This window comes from Buceros rhinoceros, unplaced genomic scaffold (assembly GCF_000710305.1).
Source record: "Buceros rhinoceros silvestris isolate BGI_N320 unplaced genomic scaffold, ASM71030v1 scaffold14083, whole genome shotgun sequence".
NCBI classification, from domain to species: domain Eukaryota; kingdom Metazoa; phylum Chordata; class Aves; order Bucerotiformes; family Bucerotidae; genus Buceros; species Buceros rhinoceros.
Genome location: NW_010403123.1, coordinates 8732 through 36124, shown reverse-complemented (window position 1 = coordinate 36124; position 27393 = coordinate 8732). Strand labels below are relative to the sequence as shown.

The 27393-nt window shown below is 41.8% G+C and overlaps 1 protein-coding gene across 1 annotated transcript in view; it reads right to left on the bottom strand.

Moving 5' to 3' along the window:
• NUP210 (nucleoporin 210kDa) overlaps window positions 1–27393 on the bottom strand; it is a gene marked incomplete at both ends in the record, with an annotated part of 40395 nt that overhangs the window by 10968 nt on the left and 2034 nt on the right. Inside the window, 27 exons of the mRNA XM_010132894.1 lie at window positions 897–1071; window positions 1770–1861; window positions 2220–2378; window positions 2569–2700; window positions 3038–3118; window positions 3644–3823; window positions 4471–4533; window positions 4852–4987; window positions 5536–5663; window positions 6129–6257; window positions 8472–8573; window positions 8702–8806; window positions 10323–10429; window positions 10728–10920; window positions 11431–11604; window positions 12851–13072; window positions 13811–13956; window positions 14930–15128; window positions 17617–17772; window positions 19370–19507; window positions 20713–20853; window positions 21217–21323; window positions 21625–21693; window positions 22144–22302; window positions 22966–23098; window positions 23887–24037; window positions 26406–26502. Coding sequence (XP_010131196.1) covers window positions 897–1071; window positions 1770–1861; window positions 2220–2378; window positions 2569–2700; window positions 3038–3118; window positions 3644–3823; window positions 4471–4533; window positions 4852–4987; window positions 5536–5663; window positions 6129–6257; window positions 8472–8573; window positions 8702–8806; window positions 10323–10429; window positions 10728–10920; window positions 11431–11604; window positions 12851–13072; window positions 13811–13956; window positions 14930–15128; window positions 17617–17772; window positions 19370–19507; window positions 20713–20853; window positions 21217–21323; window positions 21625–21693; window positions 22144–22302; window positions 22966–23098; window positions 23887–24037; window positions 26406–26502 — 3674 coding nt within the window. The remainder of the gene's footprint in view (window positions 1–896; window positions 1072–1769; window positions 1862–2219; window positions 2379–2568; window positions 2701–3037; window positions 3119–3643; window positions 3824–4470; window positions 4534–4851; window positions 4988–5535; window positions 5664–6128; window positions 6258–8471; window positions 8574–8701; window positions 8807–10322; window positions 10430–10727; window positions 10921–11430; window positions 11605–12850; window positions 13073–13810; window positions 13957–14929; window positions 15129–17616; window positions 17773–19369; window positions 19508–20712; window positions 20854–21216; window positions 21324–21624; window positions 21694–22143; window positions 22303–22965; window positions 23099–23886; window positions 24038–26405; window positions 26503–27393) is intronic.

The window sequence follows — 27393 nt, the reverse complement described above, 5'->3', positions numbered from 1 at the left end:
GAAGAAACAAGGTCATCACTAACAGAGCTGTAGAAATTCACTGCTACCCTCCGGCAGCAGGAGTGGCATTTGTGAAACTAAGCCACCAGTTCTTTTTCATTGTCCACCCAGGAGGACAGACTTACCTGCTGTCCAACAGACAAAGCTGAACATTACCGTAAAAATCAAAATTCAAATTGAAAAAAAACCCCATCGAGTCACTTCACAAGGATTATAATAATTAAACTTACAAATAATTTGAAGTCAGTACTCAGTTGTGTGTCCTTCTCCTTTCACTGGGACACAGGAAAGATGCTGACAGAGTAAAAAGGGACAAGGGGGAGGGGAGCAGCGGGTATCTCACAGCTCATGTTGCCGGATGTAGAAAGTTCTTGACACAAGGACTTTTGAACGGAAATGTAGGATATACGTTCCTTATATCCTACGTGCCCAGCCAGTAAGATACATTAAACTTCACATAACAGCGTTCAATTGACAGACAAAGTTTTGAGAAAGAGGTTTCATTAGCCTGGAAACAAAGTGCCAAGTTTCACACTGCAGCGGAGCTCAGGCACACAGGGCAGCCTCGGACACCCTCCCTGCCAGCTCCCAAATACAGTCAACAGCAGCTAAGTACCACCTCTGCCAAGAGAGGGGCTCTCACATGCACGTTTACAATATTCACATTTTTTTTATTTGAACATCTATAATTATCAACCTTCTGGGAGACTTTTAAGACAAACCTTTTTTAAGGCACATGCACACAAAGGCATTTTTCAAAAGCTCAGAACTGACTATTAACTCCTGTACTTCACATTTTTTCAGAAGTGAAGCTCAAAATGTGCAGTTAACCATCCCTGTCACAGCAGTAAAGATACACTGTAAACAGAAAACTGTGAAGACAGAGATGATACTACCTTCACAGCAACTATGATGGTCTGGTTGATCCCAAATGATTCTTGTGAAATCACTTCGATTGTTGATGATCCTATCAAAGACCCAGAATTAAGGAAACCTCTCGCATCAATTTTTACTACAGGAACTTTATCTGGTCTGTCCAGGACACGGTAACTCAGTGAAGCCACTCGGTCCCTTAAGAAAAACAAACAAACAAAACAGGGGACCTGTTAAATGAGTCAAACTGTATTTACACCAATGTATCATGGATGGAACAACTCTCACCATGGTATTTGCATGTTAATGAAGTGGGCAGATGGATGAATTGTAATTAGTGGGCACTCTCAGACATTAGCCTCTTAAGTATCACTTATCCCATCCATAGAAAATCTGTAAATGATTTGTTTTGTCCTACCAAGCTCCTCCATTGGGATAGAAACACTCTCCTTTATCGAAGGAAAAAAGCACTAAAGCTGGATTTCAGTTGCCCTTTTCTTGGCAATGGAGTAGTTGGTTTTGGGGGCAGAATTGAAGTGGGGGCTCCAAAAGATAGTGAAGATAGTGGGACAAGGCAGGGTACAAACTGCTATTAGCAACTTAATGATTAATTCATGCGGAAAACTGCTAAGAAGAGAGAGCCAGACAACATCAGCAAGTGACTGCAAATGACAGGACTCCTAAAAAACTGCTTCAAAAGCAGATGCTGAATGACCATAACCACCGGAGCTCCAGTGACACTAACAGTTCCCTCCCTTTAAAACTTAAACACAAAGTGTGTATCACATGGCTGTGCTGTAATACTCTGTTTAGCCGAATGAAGCAGCCAACTTCCAACAGCTTTATGGTTCTGATCAACTGGTGACACCAGTTACAGTAGAAAATCAACCACTAACCTGTTTGTCTTAAGTTTAATGAAGGAATTTGGTGACATTAAGATCTGTTCTGCTTCTGCTTCTGGAGTGACCAGATGAAGTTTTTCAAACACCTAGAAAATAAAAGGCATTTCTGTTGTCGTGTGCAGCAAGTCATTTATTTCCATTTACTTCACCTTCAGATAAGACACAAATCATCTCGATTTCAGGCAGTTTACAACAAAAACTAACTTCTGAATTTCATTCAAGCATGGCACCAGTGCGTGGCTGTTCAGCATAAACCATAACTCACATTGAGGGAAATTGGAGGCTTCCAAAGAGCGGAACATTGTATGAACAAGAGCAAAGGCTCAAAGATAAAACAAAGCTGGACTTACTCCTTTGCATTTCAAATTCCTGACCTCAAACACAGGCTTTAATTCAGCTTTGAAATAGATAGTAGAACATGAACTGTGAGGAACATCATCATACCTGAATTTGGATTTCATCGGACAGCTCTCTTGCCATGTTGTAGAACTGCTTGGCTGAGGGATCAAGGACCCTCACAACAACTTTCAGGCCTGTTTTTCCCTTTATTCTGCCATAAACATCCATTGCAAAGTTATATTTTGCAGGAAGCTGAAAAGAAGCCTTGGACAGGAGAAAGCGATGAAAATTTTACTCACAGAAAGAACTGACATTGATAGAAAGGAATAACGACAATGCTGACAATTGCTCTGACTTTGAGCAAGTGGAAGCTACAATATTTTCTCAATTCCCATCACGTGGCACTTTCCCCAAGATACACATATGTGTACGTACACACACACACAGAATTTACCTCACTGTGTCTTGGCTTGATATCCAGAGTATCTCTCTTTGTGACAGACCAGTGGAACGTTAACCCCGGTACAGCATTGCCAAAAGAAAAAGGAGTCTGACTACTGGTGATGCCCGTCACATAAACCGGCATCTAGAAAGAGAAAAACTGCCTTCCTTAGGTAATGCTAACCAAAGAACGTCTCCACTGCAAACAGAATGGAGAAGAGAGAACCTTCTCCAGGTTAAAAGATGCTTCTTCAGCAGGGTCTGAAAGTCTAATGGAAAAGGGAAACTTGCCGTGAGTTCTGGTTTGCTCCGTTCAGCTCCAGAGCTTCTCCACTGACAGCACATTCATTCCCAGAGCAGCAGTGGGACCTCTCTGAGCAGGCTCTGGGAGCTGCAGTGGTACTACCAGATGATCTGATCAAACAGTCACAGCCTGCAGTTCCAAGGTGTAAAGCAATCAAAGCTAATCACAAATAACTAACCTGTGTTCCAGTTTTCACTCGTGTAATGGGTGCACGGATTTGAACAGCTGTCAGCTGCACTACTTCAACTTCCACTTCGTCCTAAAAAGGAGGAAGACATTGTAAACAGGACAATCAAGAATAAGAGGATGATAGTGTGATGTCTCCTCTTCACGTATCCTGACATTCCTGGTAGTTTACTCCTCATGTATACTGAGGAGAAAAGGTCAGACCTGGACCTTGCTGGGCAGCAGATTTAGCTTTCAAGTTCATTCTGCCCCACCACAGCGTCAGGGCAGGCTGCTGCCCCTGCGTTCCAAAGCACAGATGGAGAGATTTTCTTTTTTTTTTTAAATGGCTTTGTCTCCTCTTGGCCTGTGGTGACACCTTCCAAGCAGCAGAGCTTTGTGGTGCACAGCAGCTGTCCTGCCTTGACCTCAAATGAAGAGTCAGCAGCTTTGGCCCCAGTTCTGCTGTTCTGAGTCTCACACAAGTCTCAGGGACTCATACTCCCTTCTGGCCTGCTCAACGGCTCCCTCAAGCACAGCTAGCAGGAAATTAGACAGACAGACATTCTGATGGAGTATTCATTGCTCTTTGGTCCCAAACAGTATCATGAAACATTACCTGAGACACCACAACAAGCTTCCCTGTCTCTGCATCCACAGCTTGTACCACTCCTGTCACCGTTCCGTTCCCCACTGCCACTCCGCTGACAAGGCCAGTGCTCTTCACTGATGCAATCTTCTCATCGCTCATGGAGAAAATGATGTTGGATTGAGGCTGAGGGCCTCCTTTTGAAGTGATCTATAATTAACAGCACACAGAACAACTAAAATTAACCCTTTGCATATTTCTTCTGGTTCATGTTACAGGGCACACCCCTCCCCGCCACTGTATCTTCAGTAAGAAGGTCTGAACCTTCCCAGGGCATCTCAGGACTTTTTTCCTGCACACTGGTCCTTGCATGATGTCGGACTGGAAAATATGTGAGCTACGCACAGAAGTGGACTATGTGCTTCACAGAATGTAACAGACTGATGCTACATCCAGCCCAGAAAACTTCAGAAAAAATGACCTCGCTTCCTCTTCACCTCACAGGTCTGCTCTGGGTCTCGGTGTGCAGAACTAGCCCATTCTGCTTAATGTCATGGAGGTGACGGGTTTATTAATGCTGTGCTGGTGTTTAACAATGGGAAAGCTGACACACCCTGACACAAATAAATACAAAACCCTTGATCCAGCAATACTGTTCAGTGGGAGGTGGCTCAAGAATGAAACTACTTGTTAGGAGGAGGATTCAGCGTGAACGCAGCTAAATGGCCAAGCTGAGTATCTACTCCTTAAAAATAACCTAAATACATTTATTTTCAAATAGAAATTACAAAAGAAAGAAAATATGTAACTTCTTACTCATTCATATTCATCATATATATTTCACCATCATGCCTTACCTGAATCATGGCCCCAATAATTAGGGTCACTTTCCTTGGCAGGAGTCTAAACAGGGGAAAGACCTAAAAATGGAAATGCAAATACTTGGGTTTGTGCTGCTTCAGTCAGATGAATTATCTCACCAAACAGTACACATATAAGTGTAAAACTGGGTCTTCCTCCGCTTAATTATAGTCAAGTGAGCATGCCGAAGCTTAACTCACAGTTAAAAGCCACTGTGATGTTGAAAACAGATTGGCACATAGGTAACTCCTGGACAGAACAATTGGTTTGCTCTTTCTGGCAAATTAATGGTGATACTATAAACTAACTATAATACACTGTTCCCGGTCTGTACCATGAATTTTGTTGACACATGTATTTTATCTGAAATTATTTACTTCAATCTGTTGTGGAGCGGAGTTGATTCTTTGTCCTCTTTTGTCAGCCACAGTTGCCGTAAGACTGGTCTTTCCGACGGCCATCCCATGCACCAGAAAAGCCGCAGTGTAGTCATCAAGAGCTTCGCTGAGGGGGCTGCAGCAAAGAAACACATTAAACTCATTCCTTGAATAAATTACATGAATGACAAATGCAAAGGACTGACTTAGTGCATAGTAGTTTTATCCTAAGGACGACTAGGTGACACTTTTTTCTGTGATTTTAATCATTGTGTTTAGAGCTTGGAAAATCAGGAGCTTCAAGCAACTAGAATGATTTAACCGACCTGTTTCTAAAAGGCTAAGCCACAGACAGAATGAGTCTGGTAATGTTGGTTATGTCCTCACAGAGTTCTTCACCTGACATCATTTGCCAAGTCACTGCTTCCAAGATCCATAAGGCTCCATGAAATATTAGTGTATAAATCAGACAACAAGAGTTAGGCTGTTCGCTTAGGCGATTTTCCTCACAAATAACCATTTTCTACCATTTAACAGTATTTAAAACTTGTCAAAAGTGAAATAACAGCTCAGTTACTGTACACTACCACACCTCCAAGCCAATGCTTTTAACCATTTTTTGCTTATTCTGCCTATAAATATATTTGCAGATGAATAAAAAAGAAAAAAAATCAATTAACTTACACAAGTGAAACAATCTGCGATGCTGCCCTTAGTTTTAGGTCCATGACAGCAAAGTATTTCGCCAGAAAAGGTTGCTTAGAGTCATCCAAAACTCTGACATAAGCTTTAACTGTTTTTCCAATCTCCACCTGAAACGCACATTAGCATAAACATTTTATTTTGTATTACACTTTTTTATTCATTTTAAAAATGTGACCTACGGAAAACGCCCTTGAGGCAAAACCTGCTCCTATAAGGATTACTACCACGCGCTTCAAACAACAGGAAATGTAAATTAGCATGTTCATATAAATTATGAATTAACGTTGCTGTGTAAATGCATAACTTGAGAATGCTGCCACACACAATGTGAAGTACAAGACACTTGATACTCTGAAAGATGTATAAGCTAAAAGGAGAAAATTGGGTGTGAGGAGAGAGAAACAGAACAACAGGGAGATCAAACTCTTTCTCCAAGGTCATACAGCTGTAGCAGAGGGCCCTGACCACTAAATAGCATCATCTTGTACATGCCTCATCTTTATGTTTATGATTAGCACAAGGAACTGGGGCAGGCTGGATCAGCCAGTACCGCTGGTTTCAAAGTCACTGACCTTGTCAACGACACGGACGTACAGTTCCTGTATATCAGATACATAAATTTCAGCTTTGGCTGGGGCAGGGAAAGCCAAACACAAGTCATGAATCATTACAGTCGCTGATCCGGGAAGCAGAGGATGCACCTGCAACATCAAGAGAGAATTCTATTATAGCACTTCCGATTTTCATTTGTCTGATACGCATAGGACAAAAGTTATACCACTGTCAGGGCAGACACATTCACATGCAGAAGTCTCTCTGGTGCAGACACAGATGATAATTCTTCCAAAGTACCAGTAAAACTCTAAAATGTATGTAAAAAATTTCATACCATGGAGCTAGTGCAAATGGCCTCTGGGCAGCAACTGAATTCACGTCCCTTAATCTACAAGCAGCCTGGCACCCTGTTATTCTCCTTCTACCATGAGAAGGACAAAAAGCCCACAACAAATCATTCAAAGCAGTGAAACTTTTCTTAGTGGAGTGAAAATCAAAACAGTAAGAAAAAAAAAAAAAAGGACAGAGAATGCTCCTAAATCATTTGGGGTTGTTTCTTCCAAGATTCATCCTTCACAGTTAGTCCTTTTAATTGGAATGAACAGCCAAGATCCGGCGGCAGATCTTCCCAAGGAAAAGGACAGTTGACAAATCAGGTGTTTCTTTGATATGACTATTATTATTATTTTTTTATTTTCATTATACAAGGAACGCACGCGTTGCACTTCTCAGAACACAGCAAGAAGCAAACAGTGAAGAAAGTGGGCTCTGCTCACAAACACAAGCCCTCAGAACTAGGCACTGACCCCGAAGTCCTCTCCACACCCTTTCTCAAGGCCATGCATCCACACCTTGCTCACATCATCCCTGCTGTTCTCCTGTGATGTGCTTGACCTTGCCACTCTCCTCAGGGACAAGCCCAACTATTCTCTGCACCTTCCTGGGTCCCTTCACTTTGGCCAGAGACAGCGCTGACGTTTGGTGTCCTGTTCCCAGCACTCATCTGGCTTAAGAAGATGAACTCTGAAAGAAGGGGTGATGGACAGCCAGGCCCCCCAGTTCAAAGGAATTTATCATAATTCATAGTGCTACTGGGCAGCACTACAGGAGGTAGCAGTAAGAGCAGTGGGAAGAGCTGACATTTTGTTCTTTGAGGCCACCACTCTTACTTTTGCCTCAAAATAGAAAGGAACATAAAGTTTTAATAAATGCCAGCTTTTAGAACAGGAGCAGCTCCCAAAGTAGGTGGTTAATACAGGTGCTGGGGACATATACTGACACACAGCCAAGGAGAGCAGAAAAGGGGATAAGGGCAGGGGGAGGAAGATGTAATGGAGCTCAGTTTGGGCTGGGAGACCAGAGAAAAGCAGCTACCAGAGCAGAGGAGGAAAGGCAAACCAGGGCTACTACAGCTTATGAGAACTAGTCCTGTCCCAGCTACCTCTTGTGTTCTCATCTCCCATCAGATGTCCAGTGGCTCCCCAGAATACAGTGTATTTCACTGTTCACCATTACTTTTTCTTCCCCCATGCTACCACCCATGTCCAGAAAAGCTGCTGGGACAAAAACAGAGTAAGAGGTACAGAACTGATCCTAGGCAGCCCCAGGAAGAAGTCTGAGAATCACTGCTCCAGATAACTTGAATTTAGTGTCTCTGAATACTTGACTATCAAAATCATCTTGTATCAGCTTGGCTCCTCTGACCCCTACCATGGCATCAGCCCGGGGCTTGCTGATTTTCTACACTCTGGCTTCCAGACAAGGAAAAGTCCATGCGCAATACTGGGACCTAACTTGAACACAGTGTGCAGGACTGAGAAACTTTTTAAAATTGGAGTGTTTTGTGGGTTTTTTCCAAAAATGTGTTAAATAGTGGAGCTTTCTCTCATTTAATCAGGCAGGTAATCAAAGTAAGTCTCTTTTTGTACTTCACAAAGCCTGTCTTGCTGGCACTATGCTCTATTCTGACATTATCTTGTGTACAGCAGTTAAAGCACTGCTAAACCCATGAGGGAGAGCTGACTGAAAATCTGTCAAGAGCTTTTCTATTTATTCCCCACCACTGTGACTACCTTGGAAAAATATTCCAACCTTACACTTTCAACAGTTGGAGGCAACCAAAATGTTTCACCAATACCTTCCATATTCTCAACAATGAAAAAAATCCCACCTTTACCATCGTTATTTCAAACTTTATCAATTAGAAGGCAAATCTATAAGTTATAAATTTGTAAAGTCTACTCTATAAAACAGATTGTGTCACTCCCAGTTCTTGTCTCATGAGAGCTACATTAGACCGTTAGTAATGAAACTGCAGCACAATATTCAGATTGCCAATAAGATGCAAAGGCTTCACTCACCAAAGCAATACCTTGACTTTCCTCATGAGACACTCTTACAACATGTGCAACACTGGTATTAACGAAGAAATATCCAGAACCTTCTTTGATGAACAGTTCTGCCTGCAAAACCGGAAAAGCATCCAAAATCAGACTGTATCTTTCCAGTACATTGCTGAAACTGGAATCCTTATACAACATATTGGTTTTGATGTTTTCCTCCCTGCTGTTAAAGCAGCAGAATTCCTCACCTTTACATCAGGGTGATTGAAAATGGAGACATCGGTAGGGCTCACTTTTACATCTTCTACTAGTACCAGTTCAATAGTGGCAGACACTGGAAGGAGAGGCTCATGCTGAAAGAAACAATTCCAGCTGTTAGAGCAAACACTGCAAGGCAGGAACAGGGCGAGTTCTTGGATATGTTCATCTGCTTAAAGAGCCAGAGCTGGAGAAGTTCAAGCTAATAGAATGTCCAGAAGATCTAGTCATTGGCTCAGCTGCTGGCGCTTCTCTACAAGTGAAGCCACATGCAGAACATGCTGCTGTGTGCTGTAACTCTGAGCAAATTCCAGCTGTTAGAGCAAACACTGCAAGGCAGGAACAGGGCGAGTTCTTGGATATGTTCATCTGCTTAAAGAGCCAGAGCTGGAGAAGTTCAAGCTAATAGAATGTCCAGAAGATCTAGTCATTGGCTCAGCTGCTGGCGCTTCTCTACAAGTGAAGCCACATGCAGAACATGCTGCTGTGTGCTGTAACTCTGAGCAACACAAAGGGCAAAGGCAACGCGTGAAAGACGTGGCAGGATCAGTTAACCAAGCCCAACATGCACAGGCAGGGTATTAACCTAAAGGCACCTTGTAAGTTCATGCAAAATGATAAAGCAGAGAGACAAAATGTTTTCTTCTACTTCAAGCTCATTGTTTAAGGATTCTTCCTTGCAGGCCACCAAAAGAAATTCTTCCTTAAATGTAAGTGGAGAAACACTGGGCCAGATGCGAGTTGAATCATTCACCATTAATGACATTAGCTTAGAAAGGGAAAATGGCTTTTCCAGGAAGTTAGTCTTAAGTACCCATTTCACCTCATTAGGAGAATTATTTCCTTGATGTAGAAAGGAAGACATATTTCCCTAATGACATAACAGGATGCTCCACTTAAACATGCAACAACGATCAAGACATCATAATATACCAGCTATTAGATTGTTATTTGTGGTTTTGTCTGTGAGAAAGCAGTAGAACAAATTCTTCTGGGGAAACGCATCTACACCACACTGGAACCCTCGCTGAAAAGACAAGAACCAACTGGCAATACAGATCATTTTCCAAAGAACTTCACCATCCACACGCCCAACCCTGGACAAATTGACAGAAATCTGGCCCGCAAGATGTTTCACATTACAGGTGCCTATCCGTTACCTGGTCAGTAATACACTAGAGTACACTGTACTGGCATTAAAAATACTGGCTGGCAGTGTACAGATGAGTAGTTTCTGCCTTCTGAGAGATCAGTGTGAGACCAAAGAAAAAGCCAAGAGTATTAGTCAGAGCTCAGCTTTTAGATGTGGTCCATACAAGGGTATGAAGCGGCTCTCAGCACATGCAGAATCTTTCTGCCCAGCTTTGCAGTGGAAATAACACATTTGCCCATGAGGTTAAAAATAAAAGGAATTGGATATATTTGATATGGACAGTAACTTGTAGCGCAGAGGAAAACAGGAAAAGATGTGAACATTATAAAAACACTGCGCTATGAATCTGTCCTCAGAGTCAGCTCTGGAGCTGCCTTATTTTTACACAACTATGCACCGAGGAAATGAATACATTAAATGTCACAGGAAAATGGCAACAAAACCCAAGTTCCAAGTACCGGTGTTTTGACTTCAGCTGCCTTGAGATGGGACTGCTGGTATCCTGTGGCAGTGGCAGAGATGCCAGCTGTTCCAGACTCGTGATGAACTCGAACCGTTTGTAAGCCTAGAATCAAACAAAGAGTCAAATAAATCAGATGATGGGGAAGATGAAATGTTCACTGCTAATCTCTTCCATCAGCGTTCTAAACAGACAACAACCTTCTCTCTCAACACAGGATCCAGGCATTGGGTTTGGTTCTTTGTTTGTGTTTAAATAGTGCACACTTAAAATGCACATTGAGGATAAACCGAACTATGGCTGCAGTTTACAGTAATTTCTTTAATCAAGCTCAGACATTACCAAATAGATTTAATCCTGCCCTTCCTCACATAATGAAATGCTCATTTAAACTAATTCGTACCATGCATTTTCTTCTGACCGCTCCCATCTTCTTTCAGCGTCAGCTCCATTGGCATATCAGGCTCAATATTAGCTAAGGACATTCTTGTCGATTCCCAGATGATACTAAGAGAACTGAAGTTATCAAATTTACTGCCCTGTTGGTTATACGCAGCCAAATCCAATACTGGATTGCGATAATTTGAAACTGGAACCTGAAAAAGAATGAATACTTGGAACTGAACAGATGCAAGAGGATTTTTTAATCCTTAAAAGAAAAATAAGTATGACGAGTTCCACAAGAGTTGATGCAAGACTTATTACGTGAGTAATGTTCATTAAAATGAGCCATGAAAGCGAAGTCATTAAGCTGTACTTCAAGTGCAAGGGGTTTTTGGGGGGGTGGGAGCTTTTTTAGCCAGTGAATTACCTTAAAACAAAAATGGAACCACACAGCTCAACTACATCACCTTTAGAATTCAAACAACTCATGAAAAATGCTAGATAAAAATACCAAGAAATACATCTGCTGTCACTGAACACTCTCTGAATGTGCTTACATAGGTATCTTCATGTCAGCAGCATCTGCATCTTTACTAACAAGACACACACAACTGTACACTCATGTAATGGTAAAATGCATCTCGATACTAAATGAACAATTGGATTAGTATGAAGTGGAAAGGGAAAAAGGGCTTTCATTAGAAACAGCCGCTGGAACTTACCACTTGCTTGTTTTGTTGCAGCAAAGGGCAGGAAAGATCGAGCTGAGGACTTCCATAAACAGGAGCTAGGGTGAGTCGTGAAGGGATGGCACAGATGAACTTCACAACCGCATGCTCAACTGCTGGAAAGGGGTTGGTGATTGTGGGACTGTTTCCAACCTTTAAGGTGATAACCTGTACAATTATGGAAACAGGCAGTGAGGAAGGAGGACTCCTGAGATGAGGCATATTCTGTTTCACAGATCTCAGTTACACTCTGGTGTCAGAATGAACAAGCAAAAACATGACTCTTACGGCATCGTTACGACACAGGAAGATGTGTAAAAGGAGGGGCTTATGTCACAAACAGTTGTATACTCCTGGGAACTTTCCCTGCATATTCTCGTTTATTACTATCAAATTCGATCCAGACAACAGATCTTTTAACATCAAAAGCTAACAGGCAGATTGGTTTCTTTTTTTTTTTTCAGAGTGAGAACAGAACAGCCCAAAGACAATAATTGTAGACACTTCAGTGTGTTTAAAAGATCTCATGTTTTCTTTTACATTTGTTTTTTAGCCCTCAACAAAACAAAGTGGATCTAATCACAGGGAAGGCTGTCCCAGCAGGCTGAATGAGTGCTGGTTACCTGCCTTATCCACTCAGGCACTGAGTTAGCCAGAGTCATGCAGGTGTACGTGATCTGTTCTGGACAACCCTGAGGACAGACACAGACAACACCAAAATGTTTTTCCTTTCTGTTTTTCACCTACAGAAATATCTACACTTTTTACAGTGCCCCTGAGGAAATCTGCTCAGCCATTTGGCAGCCACGCCAAAACGCTGAGGCTGCGCAGAACTACAGGAAGAAAATATTAAATCAAAGCTAAATGCTTTCTAGACTGGCCAGGGCGAGTAAAGCAGACTAAATCACTTCTGTGCGCTGGGGAAGACAAGGCCAGGTGGAAAATGTCTCCAGCCACTATCGCAGAGACTGCACAAACACCCACACAGTAAACTCATACAGCTGTCATTTGTCTGCCTAAACAGAATTACACTGGGAGGTAACTTGGTTAAAGAGGAGCAGGTCAGGCAGCAGAGTCCGTTTACTGCAAGAACCTGCCATGATCCTGTGGATGCAAAGTGAAGGTGCGCTTGTGAGGATCTGTTCAATGAGTTCTACAACAGGTTTCTGTGGCTTGGCTTCATCCTGCAATAAACCCACCATAAACCACTCTATAACTTATTGCTATAAAATGCTCGCTCCAAAACATGTCCCAGCATCACAATGCACAAACAATACACTTACCCAAGTTCTTTACTGGCTTATTAAAAAAACTACTGGTTACATAAAAGGTATATGGTATCATAAACCTGTCTGAAGCCTGTTCTCAGCTCAGGGTTTGATGGAGGACAATACAAACACCTTCAGGAACTTACTTGTTCTCCCAGGCTTTTGCAAGACACTCTAACCCAATGCTGGATGTTATTTCGAGATGTAGGAGGTCCAAATACAGACAGACTGACACTGTCTGCATCCTCTGTTGTGACATTCCTGAAAAACTTTGAAGCTTCTTGTACCCATGGTCTAGGTCCTCCTTCAAACAACAGATCTTTAGAAGAACCCAAAGTCACTAAAGCAACAGACGGTGGATCAACAGTCTGGAATGAATGAATGAAGTACAAATTCATGATTCTATCTACACAGGTTAGTTTTACCTAGCAAAAGAAACTTCCTTCTTAATGGAAGAGCTGCCTTTGTTACATAATTAGGCTGTTTTGTAAATGCTTCGTAAATGGAGTTATTTACAAAGTTGTACCAAAATCACTAGTGTCACCCACCAGAATTCTGCCTGGCGAGATTATATTCAACAGAACCCACGGATCCAAAGAAAAGTTGTAACTACATTCTAATCATATTGCTTTCATGAAGAACTACAGCAAGAGAAAGACCCTTAACATACTCTTCCGAGCACATTCAGACAGTATTCTAGCATGACAGTATGTATGAATGGAACAACGTCAGATTTTACTCCCACTCAACAGTGCTCTCTCCAGCACAGTCCTGTGCATAGTATTATTCTCCTACACAAACCTCTACAACAAATTCTACATGGACATGCATCAGCGGGACAGCCTGTGCTGCTTATCACAATTAAAGTGACATTTTAATACACAACAACCATTTGCAGCCTGTATTCCACATCATTGTATTACTTCAGTGTTCAGAAAGAAAGAAATGGCAGCTGGTTTTTCTTTTGTTCCAGATACAGAGGGAAAAGCTAAGGTCAAACATCAAATTTTTTTAAACATACTCATTACATGGTATCAACATGCTATTTGTCATTTAAAGGCATTGTAAGGGATGGATGGCTTTAGGACCAGCAAAACCAGACTTACTTTTAATGGCAGATATGCAGCAATGATGACACTAGCACTGAGGTGGACATGACCACGGGTGTAACTAACAACAAGTGTTGTGTAGCCTTGAGTTTCAGCTTTCACTCTGACTCCGCTACAAAAGTCAGCAGTTGGCTTAAGCCTTCCTGTCAGATAGATTAAAAATATATAAATACATATTTGGAGAGAAGTGCCCAGCAGTTTCAATGGGAATTCAACACGGCTCTTCTAGACAAACGTTTTTCCACCAGAAGAAGAGATGAGTCCTCTAACCAAATGGGTAAAAACATCCACTGCTGTCTTTCCTCTCAATCCAACACGTACCCAAGTATCCATGTCTCACAACCTTCTTTATTTTCACACTGTCCTAAACAGGACAGGAGTCTGGTAAATACTAATACAACTTCTACATCAATAGCACTGAGAAGAGCTTCCATACAAGAGACACTTAGAAAAAATTAATGGTACATCTGAATAACAGTGAATTCAGTAGATAAGTACATTGCTCAGTGTCAACTTTGACCAGCAACATTAATGGTGTTCTTAAAAAAAAAAAAAAAAATCACATGCACACTCCTAACAAACCTGATAAGAAGCATTTTTTAAAGCAATGAGCTTAACAACAACAGCTTTGGAAAAATGTAAGCAGCTGATTGTCTTAGTTCCTTGTGAGCAAACAAAGAACAGTGTCTTGACAGAATGGAAGTTCAGCTGAGGAATTTAGGCAAAGCAGTATTAACCTTAGTGTTCTTACAAGTCCTCCAATGCTGCCTCAGAACCCAGTCTGAGTGGGCCCCCCTTGGAAGACCCCTCAGCTTTGTTACAGAAGCATGTTAAAAATACTAAATCAGTAGAAATGCATATGGGGGATTACACATAATCCAATAAAATAACTGCCAAAATGTTTTCAGAGATCCCAAATCCCTCAAAAATAGCAAAGGGAAGTTCTGCATAAAAAAAGTAAATACATCCTCAAAATAAAACCATGCTGATCTCCACCTTTCGAGGGAAGCGCCTCTGTGGGAACACTGCACACAGCAATCAAAACAGTGGTTTAAAGCAGATGGGTGACTTAACATCTTAATTTAACTTTCAAAACAGGGAGGGGGGTCAAATCACCTTGAAGCGGGCTGAACACACCACGATTTTCTACTTCCACAACTAGATCAAAGTGGGAACAGTCGCTCAGCAGGACTGTCTCGCCTGTTTCAACATTTGTTAGACCATTAATCCTCAGGGGCAGCTCCAATATTTGGCCAACACGTGCTTCAACTTGACATGGTGTGAACTCCATCCCACTTGGTTCAGTTACATACACCTGAAGGAGGCAAGAACACAGGACAGAGATGGATGGACCAACCCCACCAAAAGGCACCAGGACAAAAAATAAATAGAAAAAACCCAGGCTTCAATATGCTCTCCTTGTTTTATTTACCCCTCTCATATACCTTCCCTCTGATAGCTGGAAATAGTTCCTCTCAGATTCAACACCGGTTTTGCATTTACCTGAGCAGAAAGGTACCAGAAGGGGCCAGGAAAAGCTTGCGGCTATTTGAGTGCACTTTTCCTGTAACAGTCCAAATTCACATTGGCTTGATGATCCTTTCATTGCTACTGCTATAATTCTCTCTTCTGCTTTGTGGATTTTGAAGAGTGGACTAAGTCGCATGGTATCTCCCAGAGGCAACACCAGCCAGGAAGCCTTGACTTTCACAGCGTAAATGTTTGAGCTAGACCTGACACAGTCAGCAAGGCTCCCCAGCACCCATCACTCACTGCTGCAGCTACGTAGAAGTTTGTTTTTTTTTTTTTCTTTCCTTCCTCCTAACCATCTGCAAACAGCTTTGGGATAGAATATCGAACCATACAGTACAGAGTTAACACTGTAATCCTTGTGGAACGTAGATTCCTATTCCTGAAACTGGCTCACTGGGGTCAGTGAACAGAACTCTGCCAAGTTATTCTCCAAAAAATGCAATTCCTAGCAGGAGAACAAAGGCATTCAAAAATAACCTATTCAGATTGTGCAAGACACTGCTCTGAAAGCTCACATGGAGAGAAGTAGATTTTCTGTCTTCAGGCTTTGACTTATGTTTGAGGATAAGAAGTTTTAACTGAAAAACTCTTCATTCCTGTATCTCCCTCTAGAAACTGTCACGCTGCAGCATCCTGGGTTGTCCAGCGAGTTATTTCAGAGCAAGTCTGTAAACTAAATTCTGCACAAATTTTAAGTTGTGTCATTATTTTAAGTCGTTGTTTGAAGCATGAAGTTTAGTACCTTCCAAATCCATTTTGTAGAATTGACATAAATAATCTGAGCACAAAACCCAGGTTGATTTGCCCCCTCAGAAAACCCAGCAGCAGCAGGTGCAGCTGTTCCGAGTACAATTTGGTTAGAAATATCTTTCTTTCTTCATTACAGGACAGACTTGGCAGTTTTGACCAAACACATTGTTTAACACTTTTGTCCAAAAGGACTTTGGTGCACCCAAAGTGCAGTACAATTCCAGCAGCGCTGGGAACACTTTGCAATCATGAGGTGTTTTGTACAGCTAAAGTATGTATATTTGATGCAAGCAGATTGTTCCCCGCCAGTTGCTAAATTACAGGCCTGTATCCTGGAAGGAAGGCATGGTGCCCCAGGGCTCAAAAGACGTGCTTCTGAAATCAACCTCCATGCTCTCTTCGAAACAAAGACAATCACCTTGATAAAGCTGCAGCCAGAAGGAGGCTGTTTGACATAAACAACTCTATTTTGTTTATGAGTGTGCAGTCAGACCAGTACAGCCTCTGGATCACAGATCAGCCACGTGCTCACACTGTCTCTTTGCTTTCCTGAGGTCAGGAGCAAGTTTCCTCTGCTCTGTCAGGTTTCCGCTCCAATGCTTAGGTCTTTGCAAAGGCACAGAACTAAAGCACGGTTTAAAATGCCCGAATTTGTGATGGTAGCAGAGTAGTACTATTCGACGGTAACAAATACACACCACGGTAGTACTGACTTCTAGTTTCTATTTGCTCATGTTACAGGTCTGGCAGTTCTTAACAGCTTGACAGAGCGAGTAAGCACTCACACAGCTTCATTAAGGAAAATTACTTGTGTCCAAAGCACACAAGGAAGTATTTCCAAACCAGTCACAATCTACAGAAAGGTATTTAAGATTGGAGACCTCCAGTGTTAAGCATTGGACACTCAATACACAATGGGGCCATTACATACGCTGTTCCTGTTTTCTTCACTCCATACTACACACTGATCACCCCGACCAAATCCTAACAGGTATGATTTGCACAGAGACCGCAAAATCCTTCTTAGGAGGCATATTTTTCACTCCCATTTTCCTAGAAGATTAGTTTTTCCTGGCCAGCTTTGTTATCTTGCTTCATCATGTGGCACTGTGTTCATTTCAGCCACTTCTCCAGGCAGAAATTTCCTTGTGAATCCTGATGATATGCATCATTCTTTTATACTGAGGAAAAACATGCACCTCCTACCACGCAGAATGCATTTTGAGTTTGGCTTGGCCAGTGGTAAATCACTATTTCCTTCTTGCATTTAAAATTTTCAACAAACAAAAAAGACTTGCCAAGGAAATCAGGAAAGGGCAAAAATGGGAGTAAAGTTAATGCAGTGGAGAGAGCTTAACTCCCCAGAAGTGCAAACTCTGAAACCAATCGCTTCATCTTGCACAGGGCAGGCAGGGAAACCTCTTGGGAACAGTCTGGACAGGGGAATGCCATGGCTTTCTCAGCTTCTTCACCGTTCCTAGAAGCCATATTGAAGGATGACCAAGGAAAAGAAGTTTTACCTTCATTTCTCCAAAATGCAATGAATTCTGAACATCAATTGCCTGAATAACGCTGACACCAATATCACTTCCAGTTGTCATTACTCCTTTGACTGTCACTGTAGCAACTGCCTGGTTAGAATAGGACCAGCTGAAGTTTCCACTTCCACCATGAGCCTGGAATACAGAGAGAAAAATCTTTCACATATCTTATAAAGCAGATGGTCCTCACGTTTCTTAGCTGTCAAGCCTTTGCACATCTTGGATGAATACCAGGGACACACTGAGCACCGACAATGGTATTAAGGAAATACAAATAAAATAACACCTCAGAACTTTCAAATAATTTCAGCTTTCACCCTTTTCCTAGAGCTCCCCACTCTCCAAGAGTTGTTTCATCACTAGAAGAGCTTAAGCGAGTGGAATTATTCTACAGAAGGGTAAGAACAAGTTACTTGATATTACAGTCCACATCGAGAGACAAATTATTATACCACTGCGTGAGCACTTGGCAGCCAGGAAAGCGTAATATCTGCTGCAGCTTCATATTTTATAATGTGAAGGGCCAAAAACCATTTTGCCAACACAAGCAGAGTATTGTCCTAGATGTGTAATAATAGTTACTGAAGGAACACAATCGCTACAATGCTGTAAAACACATCATTATTGTGAGCTATAGGAAGCGTCTGTTGAGTGTGGAAAATAAACTCTGCTGAGTGCTTGACAGTGAGGAAAATAAACACATCTAAATGCTGCAGAAATTTAACTAATGTCTTTTACCAGGCAAAAAAAAAAAAAAAAAAAGGAGATGCATAGGATGTGGCAAGAAACTAAAGAATGTGAAAGTTCAGGATGTTTTGTCAAGATATTTTCAACTAAAACAGGGAAATGAGCAGAAAACCAGAAATACCCAATTCTTAATAATCCCATGTAGTCGCATCTCGTTGCCACACAAACCAGATGCATCACTACATTTTTCTCTATAGCAGCACGTTTCCATTCACCGATTTAAAACAGCCCAACTCACAAACTGTCAAGTAGGAGGCAAATGCTAACGTACAGGCAGGAACAAGAGCCAAGTTGTGTGCTACTGTAAACAACCACCAGTATTGTTGAATGGGCAGACTGGGAAAATGGTCTCAGTTTCAGTAAATGCAGTTTCTCAGTTTCAGTAAAAATTTTTATGCTTTTAATGAAAAAAACCACCAACAAAATCACAGTAAAGTAAGAATACTGGTGCCATTACTGGAGTAACAGGACTGAATGTTCTCTAGTAGTGAGATTTTTGATGACGTATGCAAGGTCAGGTGAGACAGGAATCAAACCATACGAGAAGTGGGTAACAGAAAAACAGATTTACTTTCCCTTATGGGTAAAACTCAAGCAGAAGTTATGACAAAGTACTGGAAATGTTGATTTGTACTAAGAATTTTTACCACACTCTGCTGGTGTGGTTGGGTATAGCATGAACTAAACTGAACCCTACCACCACAGAAAATGAAAGTACAGATGGCAGTGCTCACCTCGAGGGCACGAACTTCAGATTTACACTAGAGAATGCAATGTTATCTCTAAGAGAGTGATTTGTTTAATGCAGACACCTTGCGTTCCCCTGCCTCTTTTTGTGGACTACTTACGTAAAGACAGACCCAAAACTCAGCACTACTTCACACTAAAAGGGAGAGACTGAGTGCAGGATCTGCGCATCCTTGTACAGGCCTCACTGCGCCTGCTTGAGCAACACTTCTTGCTGTCAGAGACTGCTCTGGCGTACCTGTATGGTGTACTGGTAGACTCCTGCCTTGGGCTGCCAAGGAAATGTCAAAATGCTGGGAGAAAGAACGATGGGAACATAGATTTCAACATCTTGCTGGTTCCGCACTGGAACTGGTAATGTATGAACACCTCCATCCTGCAAAAAGCAAGAGCATAGCATCTTAAATGGCACCATAGCGCTTCCTAGAATTACTGTTCAGTCCTTACATATATAGACAAGTTGTTGAAAACATCTTGAAGAGAAAGGAAAGCAAGTGTTTAGCGTCCCTTATGAACGGCGTTACTTGTGAGCAAACAGCTCACTGCAGCAAAGAGCGATACTGTATGAAATCTGCAGTATTACTGTGGAGGTGCGGGCAGCCACACTAACTGAAAAGGGAAACAGCAGCAAGAAATAAGCTCTCTTGCTACTCCTTGTTTTTGAGACCTTGTCTGGAAAACCAGTTCAGTAACTCCACACCTCCAGTTACTCTTTGCTCGTTCTGCAGCAGGAGAAGATGAAGTGTTTCTCAGTCTGAAGAACTGGCCTTCACAACTTTAGTAAAGTTGTAAGCCATAACCTACCAGCATCACGTACCATTTTCTGCAGGTAAACTTAAACAGCTCTTGAAATTTCATTCCAGAGTCCCTCTCTGACACTGAGCATGAGCACATATCAAATGGTTTATCACATACAAGGATCTACTAAACCCCTTCTCAAGGGATCACTAAAACAATTGCACAGCAAATGGGCTGAAGTGTTGCATTTTTCCCAAGTTCCAGGCCAAAGCGAATCGCTTTCACACCATATACCCTGGTTAGCCACGCATTGCTCAGTACACCCAACTGGCCAAAAGTTAATAAATTTAATTTGAAGAAATTTGCAGGCTGATACACTTGGCAGATTTTCATTTCAGCATTTAACATCACTTACCAAATGATAGAAAACTTCCCAAGTGTAACTGAATGCAGAACAAGGCCAGGGCATGACACTGACATTGTCAAGAACACTCAGAGAAATGTGAGAGGACCTTTGCACCAGCACAAGGAAACAATACGCATCCCCACAAGCATCTGTCATGAAAAAAAGGATCAGTGCTGTGTACCACTAGTTTAAGGGGTGCTCGCCACATGCCCAGTAGCAAAATCCCACAGTTTTTATTTAAGCAAATCCTCTGTTGAATTAATCCGAGGGTTTTTCCTGAAATAAGGATCTCACAATTTGGTTCTCGATCTGTTTAAGCAAAGACAGCTTAGACCCAACATAATTCTTAGGTTTCCTTTCACTATGTCATTATTAAATCCCTACAGCACAAGCAAATTATTTCCAAGCCTACCAGGGAAGTTAATATAAAAACGTACCTGATCTACTACTGATGTCAGTGCAGCATCAATAACGGTCTGACCCTTCTTTATGGCTTTCACATAATGATACGATCCATTCAGAGAGGACTTCAGCACCTCAAAATATTCTTCAGAGAGCTTGGTATTAATTCTGATACTCTAAAACCAGAACCCAGGACACATTAAATAGATATTGCCACAGGTAACTGACATTAACCTTTATGGTGTTACGGCACAACTAGCCATAAACATACTAGCAACAAGTCCCTGAGAAAACCACAGTTCACTAACACTGTTCAGAGAAACTACTCTGAACCTGAGGAATAATTTTCCTCTATGAAAGTTTCAACAAGATTACAGCTTTTAGACACAGCATTAACTCCACAGAAAACGTTTTCTTCTTTTAATTATCAGTGACACTTAACATGAAACTCAATGTAAATAAGAAACCGCTCAAGTAATTTCAAAGCAAGACAGGATTTAGGAGACAGCACTGAGAAGTACATCAACATTTCGACTTACATCAGATAAATACACTTTATTGCTTGATTTATCGTACACTTCAACTGTAATTTCATAAAGTCTGCCTGTTTCTAGGACCCATCTGTCACCTGGATGAACTGTGAAGCCTACAAAACAGGAAATATTGAACAGCCTCTTTATGGAATGTATATAAGCATTTGGCTTCTGGTGCCCACGCTCTGAAGATGCACATTCATTGTCTTAAGCTGCTGAATACAGAGATGAAAGAAATCAAATATTTACTACTAAACTTCTTACACATTGAGTTACTTTCATGAATAAAATTACTTTCCTATGCAAAGTAATACGAGATATGAAAGCACATGTACACGCAGACAGAAAAACACTACCACAGAAACAAGGCAAGAAATTCTGTAAGCAACTGGGAAATTTACAGCCAGTACCAACCTAAATAGCTGGGATTTACCACGTAGATAGTGCTGTTGGGGAGCCGGGAAACCCCCTGCATGCGAATATCTGAAATCTCAGTAAAGGAATAGAAATGTCTTGACAAAAGTCAAGTAAAGATCATCTTGTTCCTGGGGCTCCTGAGCCTCCTTGGATACTTAAAGCTAATCGTACACTGAAAATACGTGTTATCCCCAGTACCCTGAAAGACAGCAAGCATTTCAGAGAGAGATTCACTAGAGCATATGTTGCTCTGAAAATAAAAGTTCAATAAAGCCCCATCACGTTTCCACATGGACCAAAGGGAACAGGCAGGATTTAATTTATCTTTTGCCAGCCTGATTTCTTAGAGCATTTCAAGGCACCAGGCAGCTCTGCCAGTTCACAGCAGTACTGCTTTCCGTAGCTCCACTGCTGGTACAAATGTGAACCACTTCATCTTTCTGCGCTTCACAGAGTGGACAGTTTGTCTCCTGCCATGAAGATCTGGATGGAAAAAGCATCACCCAGGAAGGATACTCTTGTGCCCAAGTACAAGGTTTGTTTGTCCCTGCTGCAAGGCAGTTACAACCGATGTGGCCTGGTCCAACCTGGCAACCGGCCGAGACGAATCTCCCTCTGGACCAAGTGCATTGTTCTGTAGCTGCAGTTCATACTGATCAGACGGCATCATTAATTCTGTACATAAAAGACGACAACAGGCGAAACCATAAACACCAGCATGACAGTGTTTGGATGCTGTTAATTATTGCTGATTAATTTTTATTGTGCCTCGTGTGCACAGTAAATCAGTATTTTCAGTGTCAGCATTTTTGTGATTGTACCAACACACAACGTGAGCTTCTGTCCTAACCTGAATCTCTTTGAAGCTGCAATTTCCAACTCCTCTCATCCCACTGTCAGACCTCACATCTAATTCATTCCCAGCTTCACATGCAATTACACACTTGCATGCTTTTAAAGCCAGTGAACCCCCAACATGAAGGGGTGAAGAAAACGCACTTGTCAGGAAAACATTTTCTGTCAGAAAAGTGACTATTCTAAATTTGATTTAACTAAGAAAATCAGACACGGTTTCTTAGTCAATGTGAAATAAGTGAGTACGTCCAATATGACACTCCAAGTTACCCTTATCTTCACATCCTCACAAACCTGCATGAGTATACCCTTCCTGGACACCACTATTTTGTCAGAAAAAACTGAACAGCTGTATCATCATGTGTTTAGGAAAACAGTATTAAATATTAACAAAGTAGTTTAAACACAATTAAAAATTTCTCAGCAGTTAAAAATTCACCCGTGGTGTTAAAAACCAAACAAATAGATGAGAACAGGACAAACCTGTGATCTTCCCTTGCCTTATTTTCTGAACTCTGTACTGAATTGATGTTCCCACCAGGAGATAAATGTCACAGGCCGGATTTAAAAGGATGTTTTCCAAAATAAGCAATCTGACTTCTGCAGGATGTACATGCTATGGAACAAGGGAGAAAAAAGAAACAGCAACGACATTTAAAGCAGCTCCAGTGTTTGACAGAGACCATGCAGCAGTAACTTACAATCTACCAGTGAAAAATATCACTTGCTTTAATAGGCTCTTTATTATCACCTCAAATTTTGTCACAACAGGGAAATGCCAGGGACAGAGAATGGTATTGAGATCTGTGGAGACTGTGCAAGGCTGGAGAGAAAACGTCAAGTCTCTATGAACATCATTTTGGGTCACTTTTTCAGAGAATACAGAAAAACTTGAACATGCACAGGGTCTGTTCAGACATCCAGGAATTCATTTTCCCTACTGGAAAACAAGGTGCCTCCATTCAACATATCCCTCAGAACTTCACTCTGAAACTGGTAGCAAACTCACTGGTCTATTAAATTAGGAACACAGATAATTGTATACATTGTTACAATTGTTTGAGCAACGGTCACTGAAAATGCATGGTCTGGCAGCAGCGAAAGATTGAAGGGGGAGACTAACCAGAAAGCCATACAAGAAGCAGCACACAGAAGAGTATGATCTCCATTTCACTTCCAGTATCAGCTCAAAACTAATACAGAAAAATCAATATTAAAAATGAAAACTAACCAAGCTACAAGCATTCAAGAAAAAACAAAGTCAGATCAGACCGACGTCATGTAGATTAGCTATATTCAGCACAGTTAGGCAAAACCATAATGAAAACACAGCTCTTAACAGGCACTGTTATTTGTGCCACGTTACTGGCATTACACACATCTAGACAAACGCAGGTTTCTTACCTTATAGACGCTTTCCTGTATTCTTGCTTTTAATTTAGAACTCCCTGTTTTCATGCCAGACACCAAAATGGTATCTCCTTGCTTGGCAACTTTTTCCATCTCTGATATATAGGAAGGTGGAATATAAGTGGATTCTAAGAACTTGAGTATACTGAAAAGTGAACCAAAAAGTGAATAGAAAATTGTTCACTAATCTTTGTAAACCCACAATGAAACAACAGCACCATCTATTTCCAGCTATTTCTGTTTTTAAGCACATTTAAGATGTCTGCCTGGAACCAGATATCAACATTTTACTCATTCTTCAAGATATCTGCAGCTAATTTCTGTGCTGATAAAAGTTTGTTTGAAGCTTGTTTGTGGGCTGTAAGAGCTATCAGAAGACTGCACATGTTGTCTGTAATGACCCCTCCAGTTCTTACAGTAGAGGAAGACTGCAAAAATTTGAGATTATTGTGCAAAAACCAATGTGAAGACCCAAAGCTTCTGTTTCTAAAAGCAACGGCTTAACAAACCAGAACATAACTTTGCCCTATACGAAGAAGCCAGGATGCATTTAATAAATGACTGTGAAAGCAAAGCTACAAGCAGAACACTTTTAGTAACAGAAATTTCACTGAGATGTGATAGCAGAGAGGAAAGGTATTTACCATGGATGGCTAAACAATGGGACAGCAATTGAAAGAGAACCAAGTTTTAGGGGTAAACAACAGGACAGAAATTGAAAGAGCACATATCAGTATTAGCATGGTTAAAATCACACCTCTAGCAAATACTCGCACTGAAACAATAAGCTCGGTGTGGACTAGGACTTGGGTTGTCTGGTCAGCACAGTCTGGTGCGCTGCACCCCAGGGACATAATACCTGCAGCTTCAAGTGCTCTTACAGGCTTCTGTTGGGTAATGCTGCACCTTTGTTTCTCCAAGGCTGGAGTCTGTTTTTACCCTGCAGCAAAGAGCCCTGTGTGCTACCCCAACCCATCTCCAGTGTATGAGCAACAGAGGGCTGAGGAGGGAACTTAACTGGTAACCGTTCTGCTCTCAAAGAGCGCTGCTTTCCCCACATGCCAGTCAGAATCGTCGTACGAATAAAGCCAGGTTCTTCAAAGGAAGATTCACTTTCCTACATTATTTTATGCCCCGCAATCTACCAACATTCGACTGGGATTAATTTTCTGAACTAACTGAAGCTGCTGGTGCATGAGTTTGAATCTATTTCATTGAATCACAGACTGTTTTGGGACTGAAGGGACCTTCAAAGCTCATCCACTCCAACCCTCTGCAGCGAGCAGGGACATCTGCAACCAGAGCAGGGTGCTCAGAGCCCCGAGGTCCAATCTGACCTGGAACAGTTCCAGGGATGCGGCTTCTCCCACCACTCTGGGCAACCTGGGACAGGGACACACCACCCTCAGCTTCAACAATTTCTTCCTTATCTCCAGCCCGAATCTCCCCCTTTCGGTTTAAACCATTACCCCTTGTCCTGTCCCAATAGCTCCTGATGAACAGTAACTCACCAGCTTTCTGCCTCATGTCCAATCTAAAACTACCTTCTTTCAGTTTAAAACCATCATCCTGTCACTTTTGATCACTCCCTGATCAAAAGCTCCTCCCCAGCTTTCCTGCAGCCCCTTGAAGCACTCAAAGGCCACACTAAGGTCTCCCTGGAGCCTTTTCTTCTTCAGGCTGAACACCCCAACTCTCTCCCCTCTCCTCCCAGCAGACAGGTTCCACCCTCGGGTCATTCCTGGGGCTCCTCTGGCTCCACTCCAGCAGCTCCGTGTCTCTGCTGGGCTGAGGAGCCCAGAGCTGGACCCAGCCCTGCAGGGAGGTCTCCCCAGAGCAGAGCAGAGGGGCAGGATCCCCTCCCTCAACCTCCTGCCCACGCTGCTGGGGATGAGCCCAGCTCATGGTTGGCTTCTGGGCTGTGAGCATACATTGCTGGCTCATGCTTAGGCTTTCATCCACCAACATCCCCAAGCCCTTGTCTGCATCTGCTCTCCATCCCATCATCCCCAGCCTGGGTTGATATCAAGCATATTACAAGCTTACTATGCATTAGGCAAGTTTTTACTACAGCTGTACTCAAGAAGCATCTGTAAACTGTTTTGTGAGGAAAAATCCACATTGCCTGTGTTTACAGCCTGCTCAAATTCACATATATCAGAGAGGCATTTTTTCTACCAATGTTCATGCTTAGCAAAGTCAAGATTCACCATGGCATATAACATGATGAATACAAGTACAACACTGCTAGAAAACAGGGTCCTGATGTGTTGACACCAGTTTTATAATAAACATAATAAAAATAAGACCTAGATGGTCCGGTGCATCATTACCACTACCAGCTGTTAAAATAAACAGGCTGTTGAGTAGGCAAAAAAAACCCCCCTGAAACAATTGGCCCATAAGCATTATTTTAGGTGTCAGTTCAGTAAATGGCTGAGATGTGCGGAAATATTTTTGCATATCAAACTTATCAGACATGATACTTTTGAGAATAAATTAGATGAACTTACCGTAGGGCATTGTGGGAATCCGAGAAGCCGTCAGCCTCTGTGTCTTTTACTATTGTCCAGTTGAAGACCAACCCAGCCAGTGTGCTGAAAGTGTTTCCTAGAAATCAAACATTTATATTTAAGTGTAATGATCTGCTAATCTGAAAAATCTTATAAATTGAGACGCCTTGCTCTGAATTGCAGTGTCTACTGGCACAAATAAATATGGAACTGAAATCCCAGTATTTACTGTATTTTACAATATATTCGATTTGTGTTACTTCCTTTGACATTGATAGCTATATTAATATAGGAAAAAATCAAAGCAAATTTATTACCAATTGCTTATGTTTAAAGGATCACGACATTTTAAAGGCACAAAAATATTCAAGGCAATTTAAGGCAGTGCCTAGCCTATGTTGTTTCTCCTATTTCTATACAAGTTACAGCAGATAGTTCCAAATCCCAAATAAACAGGATTTTGAACGCAGAACTCCAAACACAAGGCGATAGAACTAAATCGCCTGAGACTGGATTATTTAACACGCGTTCAAGTCTAACTTCCTTTAATGACTAATGCTTTAGCTTTGCAAAGCTGTATTGTGGTTTGTTCCACAGTTCAAAGAAAACAATATCTAGTATGACTTTTTTGCCCCTCTACATTCTATACTGACAGAGGTAGAACCATCAGCATTCATTAATGGCCCAACCCGCACCAGACGCAATCCTCTGGCAATGTAAGATGCAACAATCCCCATCAGTGCAAAACAAATCACACTTGGTACATCCCCGGGGCCTACTCAACTGCTTCACGTACCAGAAAAAAGCTATGGCGCTGCAACAAGGGCTGGTACGAAGCAGCTGCTTCCTGTCTCTCTCACACAGGCTGCAGCTACAAGCTTGACACCTGTCCTTTGGGCTAGTCTTTCAGCAAACCTAAGCAATATTCATTGAGCTGGATAATTATTTTATATCGATCTTTTCACCTTCTGAATATTAAAACATGAAA